General features: G+C 37.6%; 1 protein-coding gene across 2 annotated transcripts in view; it reads left to right on the top strand.

The window, feature by feature from the left end:
* KATNAL1 (katanin catalytic subunit A1 like 1) overlaps positions 1-26,654 on the top strand; it is a 76,176-nt gene that overhangs the window by 31,982 nt on the left and 17,540 nt on the right. For both annotated transcript variants that reach the window (XR_009536777.1, XM_060129176.1), the window contains exons 5-9: positions 16,024-16,151; positions 16,548-16,653; positions 21,038-21,196; positions 21,930-22,056; positions 23,314-23,448. Coding sequence is in view for 1 of the 2 variants with exons in the window: in XM_060129176.1 (XP_059985159.1) it covers positions 16,024-16,151; positions 16,548-16,653; positions 21,038-21,196; positions 21,930-22,056; positions 23,314-23,448 (655 nt within the window). In the remaining variant the exon portion in view is untranslated. The remainder of the gene's footprint in view (positions 1-16,023; positions 16,152-16,547; positions 16,654-21,037; positions 21,197-21,929; positions 22,057-23,313; positions 23,449-26,654) is intronic.

Genomic DNA, 26,654 nt, shown 5'->3' with positions numbered 1-26,654 from the left:
TGCTTCCATGACCTGGCTATTGTAAATAGTGCTGCAATGAACATTGGGGTGCATGACTCTTTCTGAATTATGGTTTTCTCTGGGTATATGCCCAGTAGTGGGATTGCTGGATCATATGGTAATTCTATTTTTAGTTTTTTAAGGAACCTCTGTACTGTTCTCCATAGTGGCTGTACCCATTTACATTCCCACCAACGGTGCAAGAGGGTTCCCTTTTCTCCACACCCTCTCCAGCATTTGTTGTTTGTAGATTTTCTGATGATGCCCATTCTAACTGGTGTGAGGTGATACCTCATTGTAGTTTTGATTTGCATTTCTCTAATAATTAGTGATGTTGAGCAGCTTTTCATGTGCTTCTTGGCCATCTGTATGTCTTCTTTGGAGAAATGTCTATTTAGGTCTTCTGCCCATTTTTTGATTGGGTTGTTTATTTCTTTAATATTGAGCTGCATGAGCTGTTTATATATTTTGGAGATTAATCCTTTGTCCGTTGATGCGTTTGCGAATATTTTCTCCCATTCTGAGGGTTGTCTTTTTGTCTTGTTTATGGTTTCCTTTGCTTTGCAAAAGTTTTTAAGTTTCATTAGGTCCCATTTGTTTTTTTTTTTGTTTGTTTTTATTTCCATTACTGTAGGAGATGGATCAAAAAAGATCTTGCTGTGATTTATGTCAAAGAGTGTTCTTCCTATGTTTTCCTCTAAGAGTTTTATAGTGTCTGGTCTTAGATTTAGGTCTCGAATCCATTTTGAGTTTATTTTTGTGTATGGTGTTAGGGAGTGTTCTAATTTCATTCTTTAACATGTAGCTGTCCAGTTTTCCCAGCACCACTTATTGAAGACACTGTCTTTTCTCCATTGTATATCTTTGCCTCCTTTGTCATGGATTAGTTGACCATACGTGCGTGGGTTTATCTCTGGGCTTTCTATCTTGTTCCATTGATCTGTGTTTCTGATTTTGTGCCAGTACCATATTGTCTTGATTACTGTAGCTTTGTAGTATAGTCTGAAGTCAGGGAGTCTGATTCCTCCAGCTCCGTTTTTTCCCCTCAAGACTGCTTTGGCTATTCGGGGTCTTTTGTGTCTCCATACAAATTTTGAGATGATTTGTTCTAGTTCCGTAAAAAATGCCATTGGTAATTTGATATGGATTGCATTGAATCTGTAGATTGCTTTGGGTAATATAGTCATTTTCACAATATTGATTTTTCCAATCCAAGAACATGGTATATCTCTCCATCTGTTTGTATCATCTTTAATTTCTTTCATCAGTGTCTTATAGTTTTCTGAGTACAGGTCCTTTGTGTCCCTAGGTAGGTTTATTCCTAGATATTTTATTCTTTTTGTTGCAGTGGTAAATGGGAGTGTTTCCATAATTTCTCTTTCAGATTTTTCATCATTAGTGTATAGGGATGCAAGGGATTTCTGTGCATTAATTTTGTATCCTGCAACTTTACCAAATTCATTGATTAGCTCTAGTAGTTTTCTGGTGGCATTTTTAGGATTCTCTGTGTATAGTATCATGTAATCTGCAAACACTGACAGTTTTACTTCTTCTTTTCCAATTTGTATTTCTTCTATTTCTTTTTCTTCTCTGATTGCTGTGGCTAGGACTTCCAAAACTATGTTGAATAATAGTGGTGACAGTGGACATCCTTGTCTCATTCCTGATCTTAGAGGAAATGCTTTCAGTTTTTCACCATTGAGAATGATGTTGGCCGTGGGTTTGTCATATACTATTATGTTGAGGTAGGTTCCTTCTTTGCCCACTTCTTGGAGAGTTTTTATCATAAACACAAATGTTGAGTTTTGTCAAAAGATTTTTCTGCATCTGTTGAGGTGATCATATGGTTTTTATTCTTCAATTTGTTAATATGGTGTATCACATTGATTGATTTGCATATATTGAAGAATCCTTGCATCCCTGGGATAAATCCCACTTGATCATGGTGTATGATCCTTTTAATGTGTTGTTGGATTCTGTTTGCTAGTATTTTGTTGAGGATTTTTGCATCTATATTCATCAGTGATATTGGTCTGTAATTTTCTTTTTTTGTAGTATCTTTGTCTGGTTTTGGTATCAGGGTGATGGTGGCCTCATAGAATGAGTTTGTAGTGTTCCTTTCTCTGTAATTTTTTGGAAGAGTTTGAGAAGGATAGGTGTTAGCTCTTCTCTAAATGTTTGATAGAATTCACCTGTGAAGCCATCTGGTCCTGGGCTTTTGTTTGTTGGAAGATTTTTCATCACAGTCTCAATTTCAGTGCTTGTGGTTGGTCTGTTCATATTTTCTGTTTTCTTCTGGTTCAGTCTTGGAAGGTTATACCTTTCTAAGAATTTGTCCATTTCTTCCGGGTTGTCCATTTTGTTGGCATAGAGTTGCTTGTAGTAGTCTCTTAGGATGCTTTGTATTTCTGCGGTGTCTGTTGTAACTTCTCCTTTTTCATTTCTAATTTTATTGATTTGAATCCTCTCCCTTTTTTTCTTGATGAGTCTGGCTAATGGTTTATCAATTTTGTTTATCTTCTCAAAGAACCAGCTTTTAGCTTTATTGATCTTTGCTCTTGTTTTCTTTGTTTCTATTTCATTTATTTCTGCTCTGATCGTTATGATTTCTTTCCTTCTGCTAACTTTGGGTTTTGTTTGTTCTTCTTTCTCTAGTTCCTTTAGGTGTAAGGTTAGATTGTTTATTTGAGATTTTTCTTGTTTCTTGAGGTAGATCTGTATGACTATAAACTTCCTTCTTAGAACTGCTTTTGCTGCATCTCATAGGTTTTGGATCATCGTGTTTTCATTGTCATTTGTCTCTAGGTATTTTTTGATTTCCTCTTTGATTTCTTCAGTGATCTCTTGGTTATTTAGTAACATATTGTTTAGCCTCCATGTGTATGTGATTTTTACATTTTTTTCCCTGTAATTCATTTCTAATCACATAGTGTTGTGGTCAGAAAAGATGCTTGATATGATTTCAATTTTCTTAAATTTACTGAGGCTTGATTTGTGACCCAGGATGTGATCTATCCTGGAGAATGTTCCATGCGCACTTGAGAAGGAAGTGTAATCTGCTGTTTTTGGATGGAATGTCCTATCAGTTAAATCTATCTGGTCTATTGTATCATTTAAAGCTTCTGTTTCCTTATTTATTTTCATTATGGATAATCTGTCCATTGGTGCAAGTGAGGTGTTAAAGTCCCCCACTATTATTGTGTTACTGTCGATTTCCTCTTTTATAGCTGTTAGCAGTTGCCTTATGTATTGAGGTTCTCCTACGTTGGGTGCATACATATTTATAATTGTTATATCTTCTTCTTGGAATGATCATTATGTAGTGTCCTTCCTTGTCTCTTGTAACATTCTTTATTTTAAAGTCTATTTTATCTGATATGAGTATTGCTACTCCAGCTTTCTTTAGATTTCTGTTTGCCTGGAATATCTTTTTCCATCCCCTCACTTTCAGTCTGTATGTGTCCCTAGGTCTGAAGTGGGTCTCTTGTAGACAGCATATATATGGATCTTGTTTTTGTATCCATTCAGCAAGCCTCTGTCTTTTGGTTGGAGCATTTAATCCATTCACGTTTAAGGTAATTATCGATATGTATGTTCCTGTGACCATTTTCTTAATGGTTTTGTTTTTGTGGATCCTTTTCCTCTCTTGTGTTTCCCACTTAGAGAAGTTCCTTTAGCATTTGTTGTAGAGCTGGTTTGGTGGTGCTGAATTCTCTTAGCCTTTGCTTGTCTGTAAAGCTTTTGATCTCTCCATTGAATCTGAATGAGATCCTTGCCGGGTAGAGTAATCTTGGTTGTAGGTTCTTCCCTTTCATCACTTTAAGTATATCATGCCACTCCCTTCTGGCTTGTAGAGTTTCTGCTGAGAAATCAGCTGTTAACCTTATGGGAGTTCCCTTGTATGTTATTTGTCATTTTTCCTTTGCTGCTTTCAATAATTTTTCTTTGTCTTTAATTTTTGCCAGTTTGATTACTATGTGTCTTGGCGTGTTTCTCCTTGGGTTTATCCTGTATAGGACCCACTGCGCTTCCTGGACTTGGGTGGCTATTTCCTTTCCCATGTTAGGGAAGTTTTCGACTATAATCTCTTCGAATATTTTCTCTGGTCCTTTCTCTCTCTCTTCTCCTTCTGGGACCCCTATAATGTGAATGTTGTTGCATTTAATGTTGTCCCAGAGGTCTCTTAGGCTGTCTTCATTTCTTTTCATTCTTTTTTCTTTATTCTATTCTGCAACAGTGAATTCCACCATTCTGTCTTCCAGGTCACTTATCTGTTCTTCTGCCTCAGTTATTCTGCTATTGATTCCTTCTAGTGTATTTTTCATTTCAGTTATTGTGTTGTTCATCTCTGTTTGTTTGTTCTTTAGTTCTTCTAGATTTGTTTTAAACATCTCTTGCATCTTCTCGATCTTTGCCTCCATTCTTTTTCCAAGGTCCTGGATCATCTTCACTGTCATTATTCTGAATTCTTTTTCTGTAAGGTTGCCTATCTCCACTTCATTTAGTTGTTTCTCTGGGGTTTTATCTTTTCCTTCATCTGGTACATAGCCCTCTGCCTTTTCATCTTGTCTACCTTTCTGTGAATGTGCTTTTTGTTCCACAGGCTACAGTATTGTAGTTCTTCTTGCTTCTGCTGTCTGCCCTCTAAAATGGAGCTTTTTTTGGGCCAGATTTTAGTTCCCCGACCAGGGATCGAGCCTGTGCCCCCTGCAGTGGAAGTGCAGAGTCCTAACCGCTGGACCGCCAGGGAAGTCCTGAGCGTTTATAGAAATATTCAAAATAAAGTTTTAAAACTTAAAAAGTATTTTAACTAGTATTCTGAATTAAAATGAAAACATAATTGTAGGGGAAAGATTTATAAGGAAGTAGATGTGTCTACAGTGTTCACAGAATAAGATGATAGATACGCTTTACTATTGATAAAAATTTTTTAAACTTTGATTTATCTTTAAATTTTAGAGTAAAACAAGATTTTTTTTCTTAATGAGAAAATTTCCTTTGGTTTAGGTTCAGTATATACTTTTACTTTATCTGGGAAATTGATTGGTGAATAAACATAATACTGGGTAGAAATTCTGTGCTGTCCTTAAAATGGACTTTAGGAAAATGTGCTGAAAATAATTTTTCAGAGTAAGGAGCCAGGATGACCTGACATTTCTCTTAGCCTTAATTTTAATGAAAAGACAAAAATAAATGTTTAGTGATAGCATTTCCTGTTTCCTTTATGATGTCATAAATGAATGAGGATGTTATTGAATTGCCACAGAGAAGTTTTATTTTCCTAGCTAGGGGTTCTATATGTCATCACATATATGCCGTGATATTTATTGTGAAAATACAGCTTATAACTAATAGCAAATGGTTATCCTTAAAAATTACATACTATATTTGAATATTTTTACTCTATATGATTTCAGTCAGTGGTAAGGACTCTACACAGACCAACTTCCTACACCTTGTGGTTTTTTAGACCATAATGGAATAAAACTGATGTTTTCTGAGTATTTCTATTCAGGAGATAGAGCCAAAGACATATTCTCTCTACCTCGCTAGGACACTGAAAATGAATTAGATTTGTTTATGTTTGTAATTTGTTCAAGCTATTATGTCATAAAACAGTAAGTGATTCCATTTCAGATCCTTTTGGGATTAGTGAGGGGTACTAATAAATAAATAAATTTTCCTGCTGATGAAATTGAACTGGTTCTCCCCATTACAAAAGCCGCATAATGGATACTTAAAAATCTGTGTCTTATATATCATCTTTGTTTCTTCCTCTGTTCTTCATTTTTGTGCTGCTAACCTTGGTTTGCAGTTTAGAGAATAAGGTGGTGGCTGAAGTCCACCCATCACTCTGCTAGTAGCTTTTAGATAAACTTTTAGAACCAGGTAAGGAACTTTCAGTCTTTATCTTACCTTCACATAACACAAGAGAAGGATATTGGTCGTGGTTTATTGGATGCTTCCCTGCTAGGTACCATTTGGAGTGATTACAGAATAATTTATGAAATAATCCCAAGTAGTAGGCAGTCATTTTATCCCCATTTTTACAAATGAAGAAACTGAGATAGAGCTAAAGTATCTTATCCAAAGTCATAGAGTAAGGAATGGAGCTTTGGGAATCACAGATCTTTTTCCTCTTTATTTTAGTATTTTTCATATTATGTAGTATCCCTACCAAATTAGATTAAAAGTCTGGTTGGATTTGAAAAGAGTTCCAGAAAAATTAAATAAATGTTGATTTTAAAATGGGATTCTTAAGCAAAGAACAAAACAGCCAGGCAGCATTTGTTGAATGTCAGATAAATTTCTCTGGATATTGTAAATTGTCTTTTACTTAAAAAGTTCCAAATAATTTTCTAAATCTTAGTTGTTCTTCATTCACATGTAAGTACTCAGAATGTCACTGGAAAATAAGCCCTTTAATAAAAGAAAAAGAAGAGTTGTTTGAAGATAAAAGAGACTTTCTGAGTCACTCTGGAAACAAAAGGGATTACAATTAAAAAAAAAAACTCATAGAAACTTCATTAGAATTTGAAAGGTGTGCTTGGTTCAGTTATGATCATTGTAAGCACTGAGATATTCATTAGAATACTGGAGTCCTTAAATTCACTGGAAGCGGTGATAGGGTTTGAGGCAGTTCAGATGAAACTGACAGATATCCATTGCCATTGAAAGCTAATTTGAAATCCAGTACTGAAGGGTACTCAGTGTTGTTGGTTTTTTTAAATCAGCTTTGTGTGTTGCAACCAGCTTAAAAAGAAAAATGAAATAGACTAGAAAATTCAGACTGCATTGCCCATTATAAGGACAGTATTATTTTGAGAAAAAAATTTGTTATATAAGTATGTAAAAATTTAGTTATATATTTGTATACACTAGCTCATGATCTAAGATGAATTTATTACTTTGTGTCATGGTCAAAAGTTTGAAAGCTGCTTTTCTGCTCTAGCCACTTAACTTTATAGATGTTAAAAAAAGAGAGGACAGGAGAAATTACATGTTTTGCTTAAGACTCTCAGTATCTTTGGATTCTTAGTTTAGTCTTGTGAACTGTATGAGGAAGCAGCTAGTAAGAAAAGCAGTAGCAACAGGTCTCACTCTGCCTTGAACATTCTTAACCTGTCCCAGTCCTCCCTACAAATTCCTGTGAACTCAGGGTTATTTTCCCTGTACTGTGTACGAAGAAATTGAGACACTGAAGTTACAACTGCAAGTAGGTGGTGGAACTAGGATTTGAACTCTAATACCTGAGCTTTTAACCATTATGCTATGCAGCCTCTTATTTGAAAGTGCTTGCTGTCTTATTTTAATGTATCACAAATATCTATTTCTTTTAAGAGTACCAGTTCACTTTCTGAGAGTGATTAAATCTTTTTCTTCTTTTTTTTTTAAACTGCTAACAGGCTTCAAGTTAGGTCCAATCTTAAAAATGCTATTTTTCAATAAATAACAGTCACTGTGTATGGTGATCTGTTATTCAAGCCTTACAGTTTTTTCCCGTGAGGTACAGAGTCATCATGAGGCCAGTTTGTTACGCCATTTATTTAATGTACCTTTATTAAGTGCATACTTTGTGTTAGTCATACTTCTAGGTACTAGGAAGGCAAACTTTAATATGTGACTTCTGGCCTCAAGTTGATTGTTATTGATGAGAGGGAATCAGATGAATAAATTAACCTTTACAGCCATATTTTTTAGTCTTATTTGAATGTACCTGAGAAAAATGGTTATTTTTATTTTACTATCTAAGTCTAGAGTCAGGGTAGAAATATACATAGAAATAACAAATGCATTTTTTAATTTAAAAAGGATAGTCTAAAAGTAAAATATTAGGTAACAGAATAGATGTTTTGATATTATAAACCAAAAATAAATTTAATTAATAAAATTCTGATTCTCAAGTATTTATAAGACTATGGCTTTATGGTCAATTAACTCTTAATGAAATGAGCAGTGCTTCCATTATGATCTCATGATTAAAGCTGTATGTGCTTTTAGATAGAATTCAAATTAAAGTATGGTAAATCATCTTCAGAGACTTAATTTAAAGCTATTAAACTTAAAGGACTTCATTTCATTGAATTATAACAAATGGCCATTTTTTGAATATTTTCCTTCTCTGATTAAATGTAGGGATGTCTGATATGGAGAGACATTGTAAACTGGGTTGGAGTATTCTTTTAAATTTATTTATTTATTTATGGCTGTGTTGGGTCTTCGTTTCTGTGCGAGGGCTTTCTCTAGTTGTGGCAAGCGGGGGCCACTCTTCATGGCAGTGCGCGGGTCTCTCACTATCGTGGCCTCTCTTGTTGCGGAGCACAGGTTCCAGACGCACAGGCTCAGTACTTGTGGCTCACGGGCCTAGTTGCTCCGCGGCATGTGGGATCCTCCCAGACCAGGGCTCAAACCCGTGTCCCCTGCATTGGCAGGCAGATTCTCAACCACTGCACCACCAGGGAAGCCCCTGGAGTATTCTTTTGAGAACTGTTGATTGGTGGTTATACAAGTGAACAGTGACTTAAAAAAATCTTTTTATTGAAGAAAAGTGTATACATTATAAGGGTATATTTGATGAATGATGGTCATCTAACCAGCAGTGTACTGGTAAACGTTTAATAATTAGTTTTCTGAAGGAAAAAAAAAGCGTATGTGTATATAAACACGTACATATACACACACAAATTAATTATAAATCTGACTGATATAAAGGATGTGCAGCATATAATTTACAAATAATAAAATATACAGTACTCTTTAGTGTAAACTTTATAGAGCCAATGGACCCTCACCGAATGCCTTTGCTGCTTTTTGCTTAACTCTTGCAAATGTAGGTACCTATGGTTACAGTTGACAGATGATTAGGAATGTAGTTCTGTTAGGATATTGGTTGATATTTTGTTTTTATTAATGAGTCATATGAAAGCGAAACAACAGAAACATATGTGGGAACTTCACTCATTGATCAATCACTTGAGCAACTTTGATGAATCAGATCATGGTTTTCAAATACTGGAAAATTATTTCCTTCATTTTTTGTGCTATTTACATTGTAACAACTATAGAAATGACACTTTTAAAATGTAATATTTTCCCCATTACTTTAAGTCTAGACAGTTAACAAAACAAGAAATCAAACCCTGTTTTATAGCATTTTCTGGTTTCTCTGGTATAAATACTTTCACTATGATGGATTTCAAGTTACCAACATGAGGTCACTGAACTCAGAGTCAAGATAAGATGGGTTGTAGCCTACCATTCTATAGTGTAGACACAGTAGACTTAAGTAACCTTAAGTGCATAGGTAATAGTTAAATAGTTAGAAGTGAGGAGTTTTGAGTAATTACCACTTCTGTTTTTAATATAATTTATTCTGTTTGTGTAATTTAATTTTTATCAATGGCTGTTTTTTATAGAAAAATTCCTGCAAATTTAATAATTGGCTCTTACAAACCAGTAAGAGTCCGCTTCGGCTGGCTGCGTTTAACCTCTGTAACTACCATGTAATCCATGTAACTATCACTCAGGGGTCAAGAATAGAACACTTAGCACCTCAGAAGCCATACTCAGGATCCCTTCTGATCCCTGACACTTCTTTCTCAGAAGTAACCACTATTCTGCCACTTTGTTTCCAAAGATAACCACTATTCTGATTTCTAATACCATAAATTAGTTATACCTTTTTTGAAACTTTACGTACAGTAAGTATTCTTTTTTTGTCTGGCTTTTTTTGCTCAACATATGTTGGTGAGATTTCGCCATCCTGTTGCATATCTCTGAAGTTTGTTTATTTTCATTAATATACAGTATTATACCACAGTTGAATCTGTTTTACTATTAGTGAATTTTTGGATTGCTTTCAGTTTGAAACTATTATTAATAATGCTACCTTGGATAGTTTTGTACTTATCCTTTGGTATATATGTGAGCATATATACCTTTCTAGTGAGCATATACCTAGGAGTGGAACTGATGGGCCATAGGTTATGCATATGTTAAACTTCAGTAGGTAACACCAAATAGTTTTCCAAAGTGATTATACCAATTTCCACGTCTGCCTGCAGAGCACGAAAGTTCTAGTTGCTCCACATCCTCACCAACACTTGATGTTGTCTCTCTCTTGTGGGTGAATCTCGTTGTGATTTTACCAGCATATCTACCATGTATTGTGTACTTATCTGATAACTTCTGAGGTTAAAAGTTCTTTCATGGGCTTCCCTGGTGGCGCAGTGGTTGAGAGTCCGCCTGCCGATGCAGGGGACACGGGTTCGTGCCCCGGTCCGGGAGGATCCTACATGCCGCGGAGCGGCTGGGCCGGTGAGCCATGGCCGCTGAGCCTGCGTGTCCGGAGCCTGTGCTCCGCAACAGGAGAGGCCACAGCAGTGAGAGGCCTGCGTACCGCAAAAAAAAAAAAAAAAAATGTTCTTTCATATGTTTATTGGCCATTCGTATTATCAGTGACGTATTTTTAAGAAATATCCTGTTCTGTCCTTTGGATATTAAATCGCTCCACAAATTTTTTCTCTCATGGCAGCTGATTAATAGTGTTGGTTTTTGCTTTTATTTTTATTATTTTAAATTTTATTGCATTAGATTATAGTAAAGTAGTTACTTGCTGTTCTGTCCCTAAATGTTTTACTGTGTTTTACTTGTTTGTATGTTGTGTCCCCTAATGTGAGTGTATGCCTCTGAGGGCAGGATTTTTGTCTGCTTGGATCACTGCCATTTCCCAGTACCTAGATTAGTGACTGGTACAGAGTAAGTATTCATAAATATTGCTGCAAGAACGCATTTATTGATAAGTAAGCAGAATGCTATGGATTCGTTATTTCAACTTAAATATATTTTGTATTAACACTCCAATGCAAGGCATGACACTGAAATTAGTAAGCATTTTGCATTTATCAACGTACTTTCCCTTGTAAATAATAAAGTCTTATCTCTAAAATATCAGTTTAGAGATCTTGTCTAACTTTTCCTGTGTCTGCTTCTCACACTGCGGGAGGAGTAGCCCGAAGTGTGCAGCCTTATGCCATAGTGTACAAAGGGGTTGAAAGCACTGGTTCTGAAGCCAGACTGCCTAGGATCTAGCTGTGTGTCCTTGGACAAGTTACTCAAGCTCTTGGTGCCTCAGTTTTCTCATCTATGAGGTAGAAATAATATGAGTACCTAACTCATAGGACCTTTAAGATTGTTATGTCAAGTGCTTAGAACAGTGCCTGGCATATAGCAAGCTGTAAACGAGTGTTAGCTGTAAAGGTAACATGACAGTGGGGAACTAACACAGGTATGATACAGAATAAAGATCATGTTAAAAAAAAAAAAAGAGAGAAACAATGAGATTTCCAAGCAATTTTGCACTTGCCTTGGGCTGTTGAACTCAGGAAACAGATGAATAAGTGGGCAAGTGAGAGACAGTGGCTTTACCCAAAGAACCAAAGGTCAGCTATAATTCAGCTCAGACATCCCTGTGATTGGGGGCCGGTGGTTTTTATTATTAATTAGCCAGTGATTCTAACATCGGGTAGCTCACTACCTACAAGAGAGATGACTCCCTTGATGGATGGACTCATTGTTAGAAAATTCTTTCTTTTGTCAATCTGAAATTTACCTCTTCTGTCACTTTGTACTGGTCCTGGTTCTTTCCTTTGGAGTAATATAGAGTACATACAGGTAAGGAGGTCAGTTGGTTGTGTTGCTCCGTTAACATTTTCTTCTTCAGCTTAAATGTCTCTAGGGTCCCTGAGCCTCCTCCATATGACATGGGTTTTGAACCCTTTATTACTCTTCTCGGTATAATTTATTTGTCAGCATTTTTCTTAAAATGTAAGACCCAGAGCCAGCAACTGAGCGTGTTTCTCTTAGATGGCACACAGTGAAATATAAAAACTATTATTTGCATTTTAGGCCAATCTGTGTCATTAATTGACTCTATAATATTGAGGTGGTCATTAATTTTCTCATCTTCCTCAAATAGTATACCAATGAAAGATCATAAACAAACTTTTTGATATGGGTAATTTAGACACTCGTAAAAAGAAGCTAAAATACTTCGCTTTAATGAGAAAAAGTATATCAGTCTTCATGCTAATAATCAAATTTTTGCTAATTAATTAATGTGAAAATTTAAGCAAAGATTTCTAAGATCATTTCAGTGATGTTGCAGCTATTATTATTATTATAAACTGTACAGGTAATAATATCTTGGGTGAGGTTAGCTTTATTGCCTAAAAACTAAACTTCTTTTAGGTGTTGTAGTTAATCTAGTTGGTTAACTGAAACCAGAGCTACTAACTTATATTTGATATCCCTATTTTAATTTATCTGAGTATTTGTTATGAAGGATAATTGTCACCCATTTTGTGATTTCCCAATATAACCAAATAAATTATTTATTTTTAGTTTCCTTAATTTGTTGTTTAGTAACCTCACCATTTTGGTTTGAAAAAGTTCTAGAATCTTCTTTGTAGTACTTAATTTGTATTCAGGTCTCATTTCTACCATTGAGAAACTTTGGGTGCTAGGGCACGTCCTTTGACTAGCTTCTTTTTTTTTAACATCTTTATTAGTGTATAATTGCTTTACATTGTTGTGTTAGTTTCTGCTGTATAACAAAGTGAATCAGCTATACATATACATTTATCCCCATATCTCCTCCCTCTTGGGTCTCCCTCCCACCCTCCCTATCCCACCCCTCTAGGTGGTCACAAAGCACGGAGCTGATCTCCCTGTGCTATGTGGCTGCTTCCCACTAGCTATCTATTTTACATTTGGTAGTGTATATATGTCCATGCCATTCTCTCACTTCGTCCCAGCTTACCCTTCCCCCTCCCCACGTCCTCAAGTCCACCCTAAGTCTGTGTCTTTATTCCTGTCCTACCCCTAGGTTCTTCAGAACCTTTTTTTTTTTTTTTGACTAGCTTTATACACTGTCCTCTTCTGTGAATTGAGAGCCTTGAACTTGACTACTGCAATAGGTCTTTGTTTTTCTGCTTCTCCTTCTCCCTCCAGCCCATCCTTTTTCCATATCGCAGCTAGCAGCGTCATTTTAAAATGTAAATCAGATCCTGTCATTCCCCTGCTTAGCACATTTCAAAAATTTCCCCGTGTACTTAGAATAAAATCTAAATTCCTTCCCATGGCCTATACAGGCCCAGTGAGCTGGCCTCTGATCATCTCTCCAACTTATTCTTTTTGCTCAATACCTTTTAGCTATAGTAAATAGCTATAGACCATAGCTATAGCTATAGACCATTCAGTTTTTTCATAGCACTTAACAGTTTATAATTATGTATGTTTTGGGTTTGTTTACTTGTTAATTGTTTCCACCACAAGACTGGATGCTCAGTGAGGGCAGGTAATGTATTTTCATTCACTGATCTGAAACTGAATGTGTTGGACATAGATGGTCACATATTTATTGTTCTTAAAATCCTATGATTCCTATTACTTCCAGATAAGTGTTCAGCTTTTCCTTTCCCTTGGTAGTGTTTATCAAATCCTCCCCCACCACTTGGACATTCATATTAAAATGACTGTCTGCCTATATATATATATATATATATATATATATATATATATATATATTTTTTTTTTTTTTTTCCTTGGGTACACGGGCCTCTCACTGTTGTGGCCTCTCCCGTTACAGAGCACAGGCTCCGGACGCGCAGGCTCAGCGGCCATGGCTCAAGGGCCCAGCCGCTCCACGGCATGTGGGATCTTCCTGGACCGGGTCACGAACCCGTGTCCCCTGCATCGGCAGGCAGACTCTCAACCACTGCGCCACCAGGGAAGCCCTGCCTATATTTTTTAATACTAATTTTTTGGTAAGTCTAAAATTACAGTGTCAGGACTTCCCTGGTGACGCAGTGGTTAAGAATCCGTCTGCCAATGCAGGGGACACGGGTTTGATCACTGGTCTAGGAAGATCCCACATGCCAAGGAGCGACTAAGCCCGTGTGCCACAACTACCGAGCCCGTGAGCCACAACTACTGAGCCCGCATGCCACAACTGCTGAAGCCCACGTGCCTAGAGCCCATGCTCCGCAACAAGAGAAGCCACTGCAATGAGAAGCCCATGCATTGCAATGAAGAGTAGCCCCTGATCGCCGCAACTAAAGAAAGCCCATGCGCAGCAGTGAAGACCCAACGCAGCCAAAAATAAATAAAATAGTTACAGTGTCATATCAAAGCTTGTTAAGTCCCAGATATATCAGTGTCTGTTGCATTCTTTGGTTGATTTATTTCTAGAACAGTTTTAAAATGATTACACAGTGTTCCCAGTGATTTGTTTGAATGTGACTAGCCTTGGCCTATCATTATTATAAAATGTGATTCTAGGCTGTGCTTATTTTAAATTTGTTGATGTTATTTTTGTTGCGTAGGCATGCCAGCAGTTTATTCCTTTTAAGTGTCAGTATTGGGATCTGTCATCTGAAATACAAGAATCTTTCTGAAAACTTAGCTTAATTCTGTTGCCATGCTACCCAGGGACAGTAAATTATTCATTTTGGGGTCAAGTCACCAGAGTACTGTTTGGTCATTTACCTAGTGGCTTAAAGAGCTAGAGTGTTTGCCCAAAGGGAGCCATTTAGGCCTCTCTCAGCACTTAGGATCTAGTTTATGGTTTATCTCAGATGGAGTGTGGTAGGAGAGGCTCATCCTGTTCTCTCTCTCTTCAGATTGAAGCTTAGGAAACTGACTCATTTTTGGACCATACTTCCTTTCATTTTTACATTAACAGTAACTGTGGAGCTGAAGCTCTGGGGAGGTGCTTGGCTCTGTCTGCTGAAGTAGTTCCAGTGGTTGAACTCTCTCTGGCAGCTGAGCATGTTTCATTTAAAGCTCTTCAGAGCCGAGTAAATCTTGGCAGAACTCCATAGAAACCATAGCATATAACTCTTTTTTAAAGCTACTATATTATTAAATAAAGAATTTGGGGTAAAATGATTGCTTTAATGGTCCTAATGATACTATTTTAAAAGGTCCTTTTATCATTGTCATTACAGTGACTTTATGATGTGGTCCAAGGACCTTACTTGGAAGAAACCCTCAGCCCTGAGTGGGTACTTACAGTGACAGGGAAAAGGCTTTGTAAGATGCAGTTCAGAGCGCCACCTCTTTCCTCACCTGCAGCCTCTTTCCTGGATGCTTAGGAGGATAGTTCTGCCACACATAACCTAGTCTTTTGTTGTTTTTAATGAAGTATAGTTGATTTACAATGTTGTGTTAGTTTCAGGTGTACAGCACAGTGATTCAGTTATACACATTATATATATATATTTTTTTTCAGATTCTTTTTCCTTATAGTTTATTACAAAATATTGAGTATAGAACTGTGTAGTGCTATACAGCAGGTCCTTGCTGGTTACCTATTTTATATATAGTAGTGTGTGTATGCTAATCCCATCCTCCTAATTTATCCCTCTCCACCATAACCTGCTTTTAAGCTTTAAGCTGACTCAGCCAGGCATGAGGTGGCCTGATGCTGTGAAAAAGCATGGATCTGGGGAGTCAGGAAGATCTGAGTTAAAATCTGTACTCTGACATTTAATAATTGTGAACTTAAGTTACTTAACTTTCTGAGACCCACTTCCTTATCTGTAAAAATAGGGTTATAATACCTACCTTGTAGGGTAGTTGTATTAAATGAGATAATATATGTGAGATTTCTTGCCATGCAGTAGGTTTTCAATTGATTTCGTTTCTTCCTCTGTGTTAATACTCAAGTATTTTTTAGTGGTGGTAGAAATCCCATGCATCCACAAATTTAGAGGTATCTAGCTCATTTCAGTCTTAGATGCAACTGTCCCCTCAAGAATGTAAATTTGAAGTGTCTAATAAAGTTGGCCAGTTCATCTATTTCTGATGAATTAAATAGGGGAGGATGGCATTTGGGTAATTAGCAAACAGTATTTAAAAAATAGCCATTTAAAATGGTTACATTGCAATATTTTGAAAGCTTAATGATGTTAATTAAAATTATCTTGTTATTGATCAGCATTTTTTTGTACCTGTCCCCAGGGGAGGAAAAATATGCAAGACGGTGCAAGTGATGGTGAAATTCCAAGATTTGATGGTGCTGCATATGATAAGGATCTGGTGGAAGCCCTTGAGAGAGACATTGTCTCTAGGAATCCTAGCATTCATTGGTTAGTCTGTTAAGTTCTTGAATTACAGTAGTGGAGAAAACAAATTGTAGGTTGGCTTGGTGTGAGTCTTGTCTTGTTATCCATTCATCTCCTGATTATGACCTCATCTGTAATATGAGTGTGCAGAATTGGTAGGACAGTTCTTCTTCCAGAATATAACCAAGACATTTTCATACTAATTTGATGTTGACATAGCTGACAAAGGTTGTTAATTGAATAACATGTCCTAATTTATGATTGCAATATGTTTTCACTGATCATTTTATACAGTAAAAATTAGAATAATGTTCTTAATGTAAGAAAAATTTCATAATTTAAAAAAATTAAAAGAATTGTTATTGATCATAAATCAAAGATGTCCCTGAATAAGCATGAAACTTTGCTCTTCTTACAAAGGGATGACATAGCAGATCTGGAAGAAGCTAAGAAGTTGCTAAGGGAAGCTGTTGTTCTTCCCATGTGGATGCCTGACTTTTTCAAAGGGATTAGAAGGCCATGGAAGGTGAGAATTTATTGAAGTAATATAGGTATAAAACTGCTGCTTGCATGGTAAAGAGCGGCAGCACTGTAGTTTCTTTGTGTGTTTATTAACACAGTTTGTAAAGGTTGGGGGAGGTTGGGCAGCCCTCAGGTACCTGGATTTGGATTTGTGGTTGCGATATGCTGCCTCTGCCTGGCAGGAAAGGGGCCTGGAGTGGTGGAACTATAGTCTTTAAAGTCACTTCCCTCAGGGGCGCTGAGCTAGAGATGAGTTTTAAGAATTTTCTAGATGTCTGTTTTTGTAAATAAAAAGTTAGCAAGGGGCTTCCCTGGTGGCGCAGTGGTTGAGAGTCCGCCTGCTGATGCAGGGGTACGTGGGTTCGTGCCCCGGTCCGGGAATATCCTACATGCCGCGGAGCAGCTGGGCCCGTGAGCCATGGCCACCGAGCCTGTGCGTCCGGAGCCTGTGCTCCGCAACGGGAGAGCCACAACAGTGAGAGGCCCGCGTATCAAAAAAAAAAAAAAAAGCAAGCAAATTAAATAGTAATAGTGCATAATCATAGAATAAGTGTTTGATCAAATAAATTATCTTTTTAAAAGCCGGCGTATTTCTCAGTAATTAATTAGTTTGAACACTTCATCTAGGCTTGGTGTAATTCTCAGATGTAATCAGAATGTTTATATCTTTTTAGCTTGCCCAGGACTAGTTCCTCCTAAGTTTAGTGTTTTCATTTTAGCATATTAAAAACCCTTCCAACAGCTGCTGCCTGGAACTTTTTTTGGTCTTAGTCATAGGCAGACTCTTTCTTTACTCTGACTGGTAGAGTGAAATAAAATCATGATCTTACTTTGCCCTTCCGAATTAGCTGGGAAGGTCTTTTACCTTCGCAATACCTCTTCCTTGTTTGATGTGCCTAAAAGTAGAGAGGAGGAGAAATTGTGTGTTTACATAAATGGCTTGGAACACCCATGGCATTTTGATTGCCTCTCACAACTTAAAAACTTTTATAGACTGTTTGTTATAGATTTACCTAATTTGGGGACCATATTACCATAAATTTCCCCTTTATTATAACTTTAAAAACAATGTTTAAAAGAAATAATAAGGCCTTGATAAAATAGGTATTTAAAGGAGTTTTAAAACAGCTGGAATGGTAGGTGTAACCTATGTATCATGACGAGCCCTGTACACTTTTAGCAAGAGGGCAATTTGCAAATGTGTGAAGATCACCTTGGCAGCAGTATGCAGGCTGGATTGGAGATGGGCATAGATGGATACAGAGAGGAGTCTGGTCAGGAGGCTGTTGCAATAGTCTAGCCAAACGATGAGGACCTGAACAAAGGCGTTCGTTATTTGGCCAATGAAGAATGAGTGGATCTGTGAGAGATATTTAAAAGGTGTAAGTGATAACATTATGACATGATGGTTTATAGGGGTAGGGAGAGGAACAAGTTGTATGACTCTTAGATTCCAGGCTTGAATTACAGGAGTATGCAGTTGCTCGGATACCAACTACCCAAAATTGGGCCAAACTTCACAGGTTGAGGTCAGTTTTCCACAAGACTGCCCTCACTTCAGATGCCAACCACAAATTTGGGGGTCCCCAGGTCACCCTCACTCTGACAGCTGGCTGTAAATTTGGGGGTTCTCACTGCACCCTCAGGTTTGATAATTCTCTAGAATGACTCACAGAGCTTAGGAAAGCATTGTACTTCCGATTATAGTTTTTGTTATAGCAAAAGGAGGCAGATCAGAACTAGCCAAAGAAGAAGTGCATAGGGTGAGGTCTGGGGGGATGCTGACAGTGTAGCTTCTGTTGTCCTTTCCCTTGCAAGCAGGATGCTTTACCCTCCTGGCGCATGGATGTGTGACGGTATACACAGCACTGCCAACAGGGAAGCTCACTCAGGCTTCAGTGTCCAGAGTTTTTACTGGGGTTTCATTGCATAATCATAATTGATTGAATTGTTGCCCATATGTCTCAATCTCCAGTCTCCCTTCTCTCCCCAGAGGTCTGGTTGACATCGCATGGCTCAAAGCCCCAGCCTGCTAATCACAGGGTTGGTATTTTGGGCAAGGCCAGCCCCCATCCTGAGTCATCTCATTAGCATAATCTATATAGGGACCCACCATGAGCCACCTTATTAGCCTAAAATTTCAGGGCCCAACATGAACAGCAAAGACACTCCTATCACTTGGGAAATTCCAAGGGTTTAGAGTCTGCCTCCCAGGAACTAGGGAAAAGGGCCAGCCAAATTCTTCATTAAATAGGGTACAGTGAACTGATACTGGAAATGGAGGAGAGGAGCAGATTTAAATAGAAACAAAATATATTTAGGTGAAAACTCAGTGGGTAATTGGAAATAGAGGTCTGGAGCTCGGGCTAGAGTTTAAGTTTAAATTAAAATTGTGAGATATAAGTGGTGGTTGATAATTTGGGTATGGATGAAATTGTTCAAGGAGTTTTATAAAGGGTTTTCAAAAGAGCAAAAGATTTAGAATTGCTTTGGGAATATAAAGGGCAGGGGGAAGAGGAGACCTGAAAGCCACTGAAGATGGTCATGAGTAGGAGAAGCATCAAGAAAGAACCGTGTCATAGAACCAACCTAGGGAGCAGGGGTTTCAGGGAGAAGGGAATGAACACCAGGTATCGGCGCCATCCAAGGTCAGAGAGAGGGAAAGAAGCTGTGAGTTGAAAAGTGACCATTGGTTGGGACTTCCCTGGAGATCCAGTGGTTAAGACTCCGTGCTTCCAAGCAGTGGGTGCAGGTTTGATTCCTGGTCAGGGAACTAGGATCCCGCGTACTGCGCAGTGGTGCAGCCGAGAAAAAGAATACGTAAAACTCAAAACAGAAAAGGAAAGAAAAGAGACCATTGGATTAGTAAATTAGGTATTTTTAGTGAAGGAGTAGAGGCAGAAGTCAGACTGTAGCTTGTGAAGAACAAATAATAAACATAAACCATTTCTTTAAGAAGGTTGGCTGGGAAGAGGAAGGAAGAGGTAGATAGTAGCCAGAGGATTTGTAGGGTCAAGTGAAGGATTTTATTTTTTAAATAAATAGAGCCCACAGAGGAGGAGATACAGGAAATAGAGGAGATAATTGACAGGGTAATGTCATGAGGAGGGGAAATTTATAAACGCTGTACTGTATCTATGAGCTGTGTCTGCGCACAGACGCTAACCCTGGAAATTATCTCCTGCTGGACATGACCACATTAATGACATTACAGGAACTGAGAGGGCATTGAGAGGGGATGGTGGAAAGAGAAATAGAAACTTTTCTATAGCTGTGCCAATACCATTAGTTGTCTTTACTGTTTTCAAAATATCAATCTCACGTATAAAGCCTTCTTGCAAAGCAAAAATTTTTCTTGTAAAACTAGTGTTTCAAATCCTAGTGATCCCTGGTTGTCCTGGGTATCAAAATTCTATAGCTAGAAGAGCGTTTGGTTGGTTTCTGAATTTAGAGTTTATGAAACTTTGATATGCACATAGTTTTCAAAGTTTAAACCCCCCAAAGCTAATTGAATTAAATTAACAAATGGCTCCAAATTCCTCTTAAGATCACGAACTATTATGCAAAAGAAATGTAGTGTTAACTATATATCTGAACTCTCATTAAAAGTGTTAGAAGAAAATAATAAGTATTTACAAATCCGTTAGTCTTCAAGACTAGAGGATTGGTGTTGGATAATTTTTACTCCTCATTGATTTATTTTTATGGAACATTTTTCTGTTTGTTTCAAAGGTGAGAAGTAACTAAAATTTATATTTTAGTCTATGTAGTGGCTTTTTCATTACTAACACTATTTTATGTAAACTCTTAACTGCCTAGCACAGTTAAACTGATAAAAGGCTAGCTAACTTGATTATGTTTGAATCACCACTAGATTTTAGCTACCTTATTTATTAACTGATGAATGGATCTTTATTTCTGATTAAAAGTGTATATTGTAAGTGTGTTGTTGAAGATAGGTTTTGTACCTTAGGAGGGCGAGGGATATATAATTCTGCTCCAAGTGGTAGAGAATGTCATCTTATTTTCATTGCTTAAACAGAGCAGTCACTCTTAAGCGGTGCTCAAGACCATACGTATTTGTCTTCTGCCAGGTTCAGTAAAATCGGTGGGCTCTTTCTAAATGTACCAGGAGATTCCTTGTTGTCTAGGCCCTTTGTTAGCCCATCTCTGAGTACCTCTGATTTGAGACCTTTTGTGAAACCATTCTTCATTTTTGTTTTTTCTGTCTGTGAAATGATATTCGTGCCCAATGCGCCATGAGTTTACTGTGGCAGTTGAGCTTATCTTTTGATGGGAAGGGTTTCGTGTACATTAATAGTTGCTGATGTTCTATTAGAAAGCACATTAATCTGATAAATCATTTCGTGTGTCCTTTGGAATTTCAGGGCGTGCTGATGGCCGGGCCCCCAGGCACTGGTAAGACCATGCTGGCTAAAGCTGTCGCCACTGAGTGTGGCACAACATTCTTCAACGTCTCGTCTTCCACGCTGACGTCGAAATACAGAGGGGAATCTGAGAAGTTAGTTCGTCTGTTGTTTGAAATGGTGAGTGATGTTATATTCGGATTTCAAAGCACTGTTTGTGTAGGCACATGGTATCCCTTTAATCTAGATCCGTTTACCCAGGGATCCTTTTAAGAAAGGGCAAGTGTACTTATAGTTTCACAGTTCTTGACACGCTAATAAGACACGGGGCAGTGGGTTTTGTGGAGTGGTTGATGTGTCTTCAGCGTACCTTCCTCTCTGAAGTAAAAGCCCTTTGGCATCCCGTCCAGTGCGGGTAGAAGAGACTTTGGAAATGTGTGTGGTTTGACTGATATTTCTGGATCTCTGATGAGCTGGTGAGCAGAAGTATATTTTAACATATATTTTGAAAATCAGAAATTGATCTATCATTAAAGTTTGTTCCTTTTTCAAAGTAGTTTGCAGTAGCTACTTAAGACTGCATATTTGAGGATAGATTGGTGATTTATCTTTAGAAACTTTTTGTATTATGGAAATTTTCAAACACAAAAGTAGAAAGAATAGTACCGTGAATCCTCGTGTATCTGTCACCTGACTTCACCAACCATATAACTTATCTTTTATGTTTAGAAATTTTTCTGTTTCTGATATGATTGATTAATTTAACCTCTGTCTATAAGCAAGTGATGGCATTAAAGCAGTGAGAAATTTCTGCTCTTCTTCACCATTGTTTTAGTTGGAGGAAATGTCTTTTAAAAACTTCAGATTATTTCAGGAGGTCACTAAATGATTTCTTTAAACTATTTTCACAAAGGCTAGGTTTTATGCCCCCACCACCATCTTCATTGATGAGATAGATTCTATCTGCAGTCGAAGAGGAACCTCTGATGAGCATGAGGCAAGTCGCAGGGTCAAGTCTGAGCTACTCATTCAGATGGATGGTAATTGATATTTAATTACTGTCTCTAAACTGTTTTGGTCCCTTTTTGAATTTTGTGTAGATTCATACTTTGGAAATTCTCAACGACCGGACTAGAAGGCAGCTGAATGTATTTGTAATCATTTGTTCATCCACGCATTTGTACATTTGTTCATGCACTCAAAAAGCATCTATTGCTTACTTGCACCATCTCAGGTTCTGAGGTTAAAAAGAAAAGGACTGTTGTGGCCTTCAAGGAGCTTACTATTTAGAGCAAAGCCTTTAGAGATGTGGCTCAGGGTCCCAGGGGTCTTTAAGACTCTTAAAAGGTGTGCAAAGGCCAAACTATTTTCATAGTAATATCAAGATGTTATTTACCTTTTTCACTTTCATTCTCTCACAAGTCTCATTTTTAATTTTTAATAATGTTGATATACTACATGCACACAAAAGCTCTTTGGAGGTCAGTAGTCTTTAAGGGTATAAAAAGGATTCTGGGACCAAAATTTTTGAGAACCACTGATCTAGTTGAGAAGCAGGCACCTCACAGACAATTACAATACATTATGAGTTCTGTGGTAGAACTAAGCTCTGGGTTTAGTGAAAACATAGTACGAGAGGTACCACCTGGACTAAGGGAGTCATAGAAGGGAATAGCTGACTTGGGCTTTGAAATATTGGTAGAAGTTATTCAGACAAAGAAGAAAAGGCTTTGGGGAGCTACTGGAGGAAGAGAGTGATGGGCCCAGAGCTACTTTTTAGAGATATATCACTCTGGTAGTTGTATGGTGAATAGGAGGCTATTTAAGCAAATTATGAGAAAACATAAAGTGTGTTTAAAAAAAAAGTATATATATATATATGTATATACGTATGTATGTATGTATGTATATCCACAGTGCATTGTTTTAAAATAGCTGTGGTTATCCACCAACCATAGATACTAATTGAATACTTAAAACGTGTGTTGCATACAGTGCCAGGCACTATAAGATACATAAAATAATGTAGTACCAGGAGTTCCTTCCCTCAATGAGTTAACCATCTTAATTTCTGTTAAAGTATAATATGAGAGGAAGGAGTGACTGTGTTGTATTTGTTCTGTAGTTATCTGTTGATTTGTCTGGTTCTGACACCATGCAGAGGTCAGAAGAACTGCATCATGTTCGTCATTGAGCCTCTACCACCAAGCCTGTGGCCGATGCTTAGAAATGTTAGTTGAATGAAAGAATAAAGGACTGTAAGAAAAACACTCTTCTTTCCCACTTACTGTATATAGGAGTTGGAGGAGCTTTAGAGAATGACGATCCTTCCAAAATGGTTATGGTATTGGCTGCTACTAATTTCCCATGGGACATTGATGAAGCATTGCGAAGGAGATTAGAAAAAAGGATATATATACCTCTCCCAACAGGTATGATGCCTTCCTTTTACTATATTTTGATCTTTCTTTTACTCTCTGTTACATTTTTCTATTTCTGTAGGTCTTTATTCCCTTGGCATTCTGCTTAAAGAAGTTTATAGCATCACAAAACCCATTTGTTATTTATGGAAACAGAGGCCTCAGTACTCTGCTGAAGTTTCTTACATTCAGAGGAGTGGTTGTGTTAGTAAGTTGATAGGACATCTAAGTTTTACTTTTATTTATTTATTTTTAATTAATTTATTTTTTTGGCTGTGTTCGGTCTTCGTTGCTGCGCGCAGGCTTTCTCTAGTTGTGGCAAGCGGGGGCTACTCTTCGTTGTGGTGTGCGGTCTTCTCATTGTGGTGGCTTCTCTCGTTGCAGAGCACAGGCTCTAGGTGCGTGGGCTTCAGTAGTTGCAGGACACGGGCTCAGTAGTTGTGGCAAGTGGGCCCTAGAGCACACAGGCTTTAGTAGTTGTGGCGTGTGGGCTCAGTAGTTGTGGCATGTGGTGCCAAGACCACAGTAGTTGTGGCTCATGGGCTCTAGAGCGCAGGCTCAGTAGTGTGGTGCACGGGCTTAGCTGCTCCACGGCATGTGGGATCTTCCCCAACCAGGGATCGAACCCCATGTCCCTTGCATTGGCAGGTGGATTCTTAACCACTGTGCCACCAAGGGAAGTCCCTAAGTTTTAATTTTAAACTTGAGTCTTCATTAAAACTTACGTGGGGCTTCCCTGGTGGCGCAGTGGTTGAGAGTCCGCCTGCCGATGCAGGGGACGCGGGTTCGTGCCCCGGTCCGGGAGGATCCCACATGCCGCGGAGCAGCTGGGCCCGTAGGCCATGGCCACTGGGCCTGCGCGTCCAGAGCCTGTGCTCCGCAGCGGGAGAGGCCACAGCGGTGAGAGGCCCGCATACTGCAAAAAAAAAAAAAAAAAAAAAAAAAATCTTACGTGATACAAGTTTTTGTCCCTGTACTACAAAAAACAATGTACGTTGATAAGAATGTGAAAATTTAAAAACATTTTTATAATGAAAAAACTTCAGTGATTAAAAATAAAGTTCTCTTGGGATCTTTTTTGAAGTATGCTGCTTTGAAAAAATATTTCATTCTGTTGATGAATGTTGACATTTTCATAAGTGAGTTTTTTCTTTTTATATTGAGATAAAATTTACATATAGTGTGAAATGTACAAATCGTAAGTTTACAGTTTGATGAGTTTTGACAAATGAATACTCTTGTTTAATCAGTACCCTACTCACGATGTGGACATTTCTTTCACCTCAGAAAGTTTCTCTGTGCCCCTACCAGTTGACTCAAACCCCTAACAGTCATTCACCTTCCTGATTTTTAACACCATAGATTAGTTTTACCTATTACTAAACTTCATATAAATGGAATCATGACATATGTACTCTTGTGCATCTGGCTACTTCCACACAACATAATGTTTCTGAAATTCATCCATGTGGTTACATGTATCAGTAGTTTATTTGTGGTGTGATTACACGACAGTTTGTTTATTCTCTTTTTGATGGACATTTGAGTTATTTCTAGTTTTTGGCTATTATGAATGAAGCTATAAATATTTTTGTATAGATCTTTTTATAGATGAATATTTTCAATTCTTTTGGGTAATATAGATAAGAAGAGAATAGGTGGATCATAGGGTAGGTGTGTGTTTAACTTTATAATGCTCAAACCATTTTCCTAAGTGGTTGTACCATTTTATACTCTCACCATCAATGAATGAGAATTCCAATACTTCCATATTTTTGGCGACATTTGGTATCGCCAGTATTTTAATTTTAGTCATTCTAGTAAGTGTGAAATGCCTTATTTTCTTTCAGTTTGTGGTTTGCCTTTCAGTTTTCTTTATGGTGTCTTTTGATAAGCAGAAGTGTTAATTTTGATTAAGTCCTCTTGTCAGGATTTTCTTTTATGGATAGTGCTTTTTGTATCTTAAGAAATCTTTGCTTACCACAAGAAGTCAAAGGTTTTCTCCTATATTTTCCTTTAGAAATTAGAGTTAGATCTGTGATCCATATTGAATTAATTTTTTGTATATGTGTCAATTAGGGGTTGAGTTTCATTTTTTTCATATGTGTGTTGAGTTGTTCTAGCATCACTTGTTAAAAGGAGTTTTATTTTTCCATTGAGTTACTTTGGCACCTTTGTTGAAAATTATTTTGCTGCATATATGTGGGTCTATTTCTGAATTCTCTGTTCTGTTCCATTGATTTAAAAAAAATTAGATATAGGGTTATCCTGTCAGGTTATCTATTTTTCATTGAGTAGGCTTTGATAGTTTGTGTTTTTCAAAAAATTTGTCCCTTTCCTCTAGGTTGTCAGGTTTATTGGGATTTGACCTAATACAAACATGGAAGCTGACTAAATGGTTTATGTGAGGCTGTTGATTTCATGTCTGGTTCTGGAGGCTGAAGTCAGTAGGGAGGGCAGTAGGAAGAGAAGATGAAATGGTGGAAACAAGAACAAACTGTAACCTGTGGGGATGAGCTGGACCTCATGAGGATAGACTGGAACCCACACTGGGCTCTCATTGCCTCTAAGAGTTACAACTTTGATGATTGGGGTGTCCTTTAGAAGAAGCTGGCACTCTTTGGAACAGTACTAAAGGTACACCTGGCTTAGGAGTCAAGCTGAAGGAGGAAATCTGACAGGAGCTGGAAAGAGTTGGAGGCCCAGGTACTGCCCCTCACTAAAAAGATGAGCCGGCAGACAAGCGACAATAGGCCTCAGCTGCAAATGCTCTTTATGCCCTGAACTAACCTTCTGAGTTGATTTCAGTTCTGCCTTTCACATCTTGTCCATAATGACTGATGTGGTCCCCACTAACCCAGAACTATGTAATGAAGAGAATTCTGAGAAGTGAAATTCTAACTTCACTGAAGTTGACACAGTACAAATCCACACACCTTAATTTCTGTTTCGTCTGTATGATCTATAATAATGGCTCAATTTTCATTCCTAGAAGAGGCAATTTGTGTTTTATCCCTGTTGTTCTTGATCATTCTTGCTAGACATTTATCAATGTTATTAATCTTTTCAAAGAACCAACTTCTTGCTTTGTTAATGTTCTGTTTTGTATTTCATTGCTTTTTATCTCTTCTTATTTCTCCCTTATACTCCTGAGTTTAATTTTCTCTTTTTTTATGAAGTTAGAAACTTAGACTGTTGATTTTAAACCTTTGTTCTTT

This window comes from Lagenorhynchus albirostris, chromosome 18 (genome assembly GCF_949774975.1).
Source record: "Lagenorhynchus albirostris chromosome 18, mLagAlb1.1, whole genome shotgun sequence".
Classification (NCBI taxonomy): Eukaryota; Metazoa; Chordata; class Mammalia; order Artiodactyla; family Delphinidae; genus Lagenorhynchus; species Lagenorhynchus albirostris.
The sequence above is the reverse complement of the archived record's forward strand: the minus strand, read 5'-3'. Positions and strand labels throughout refer to the sequence as shown.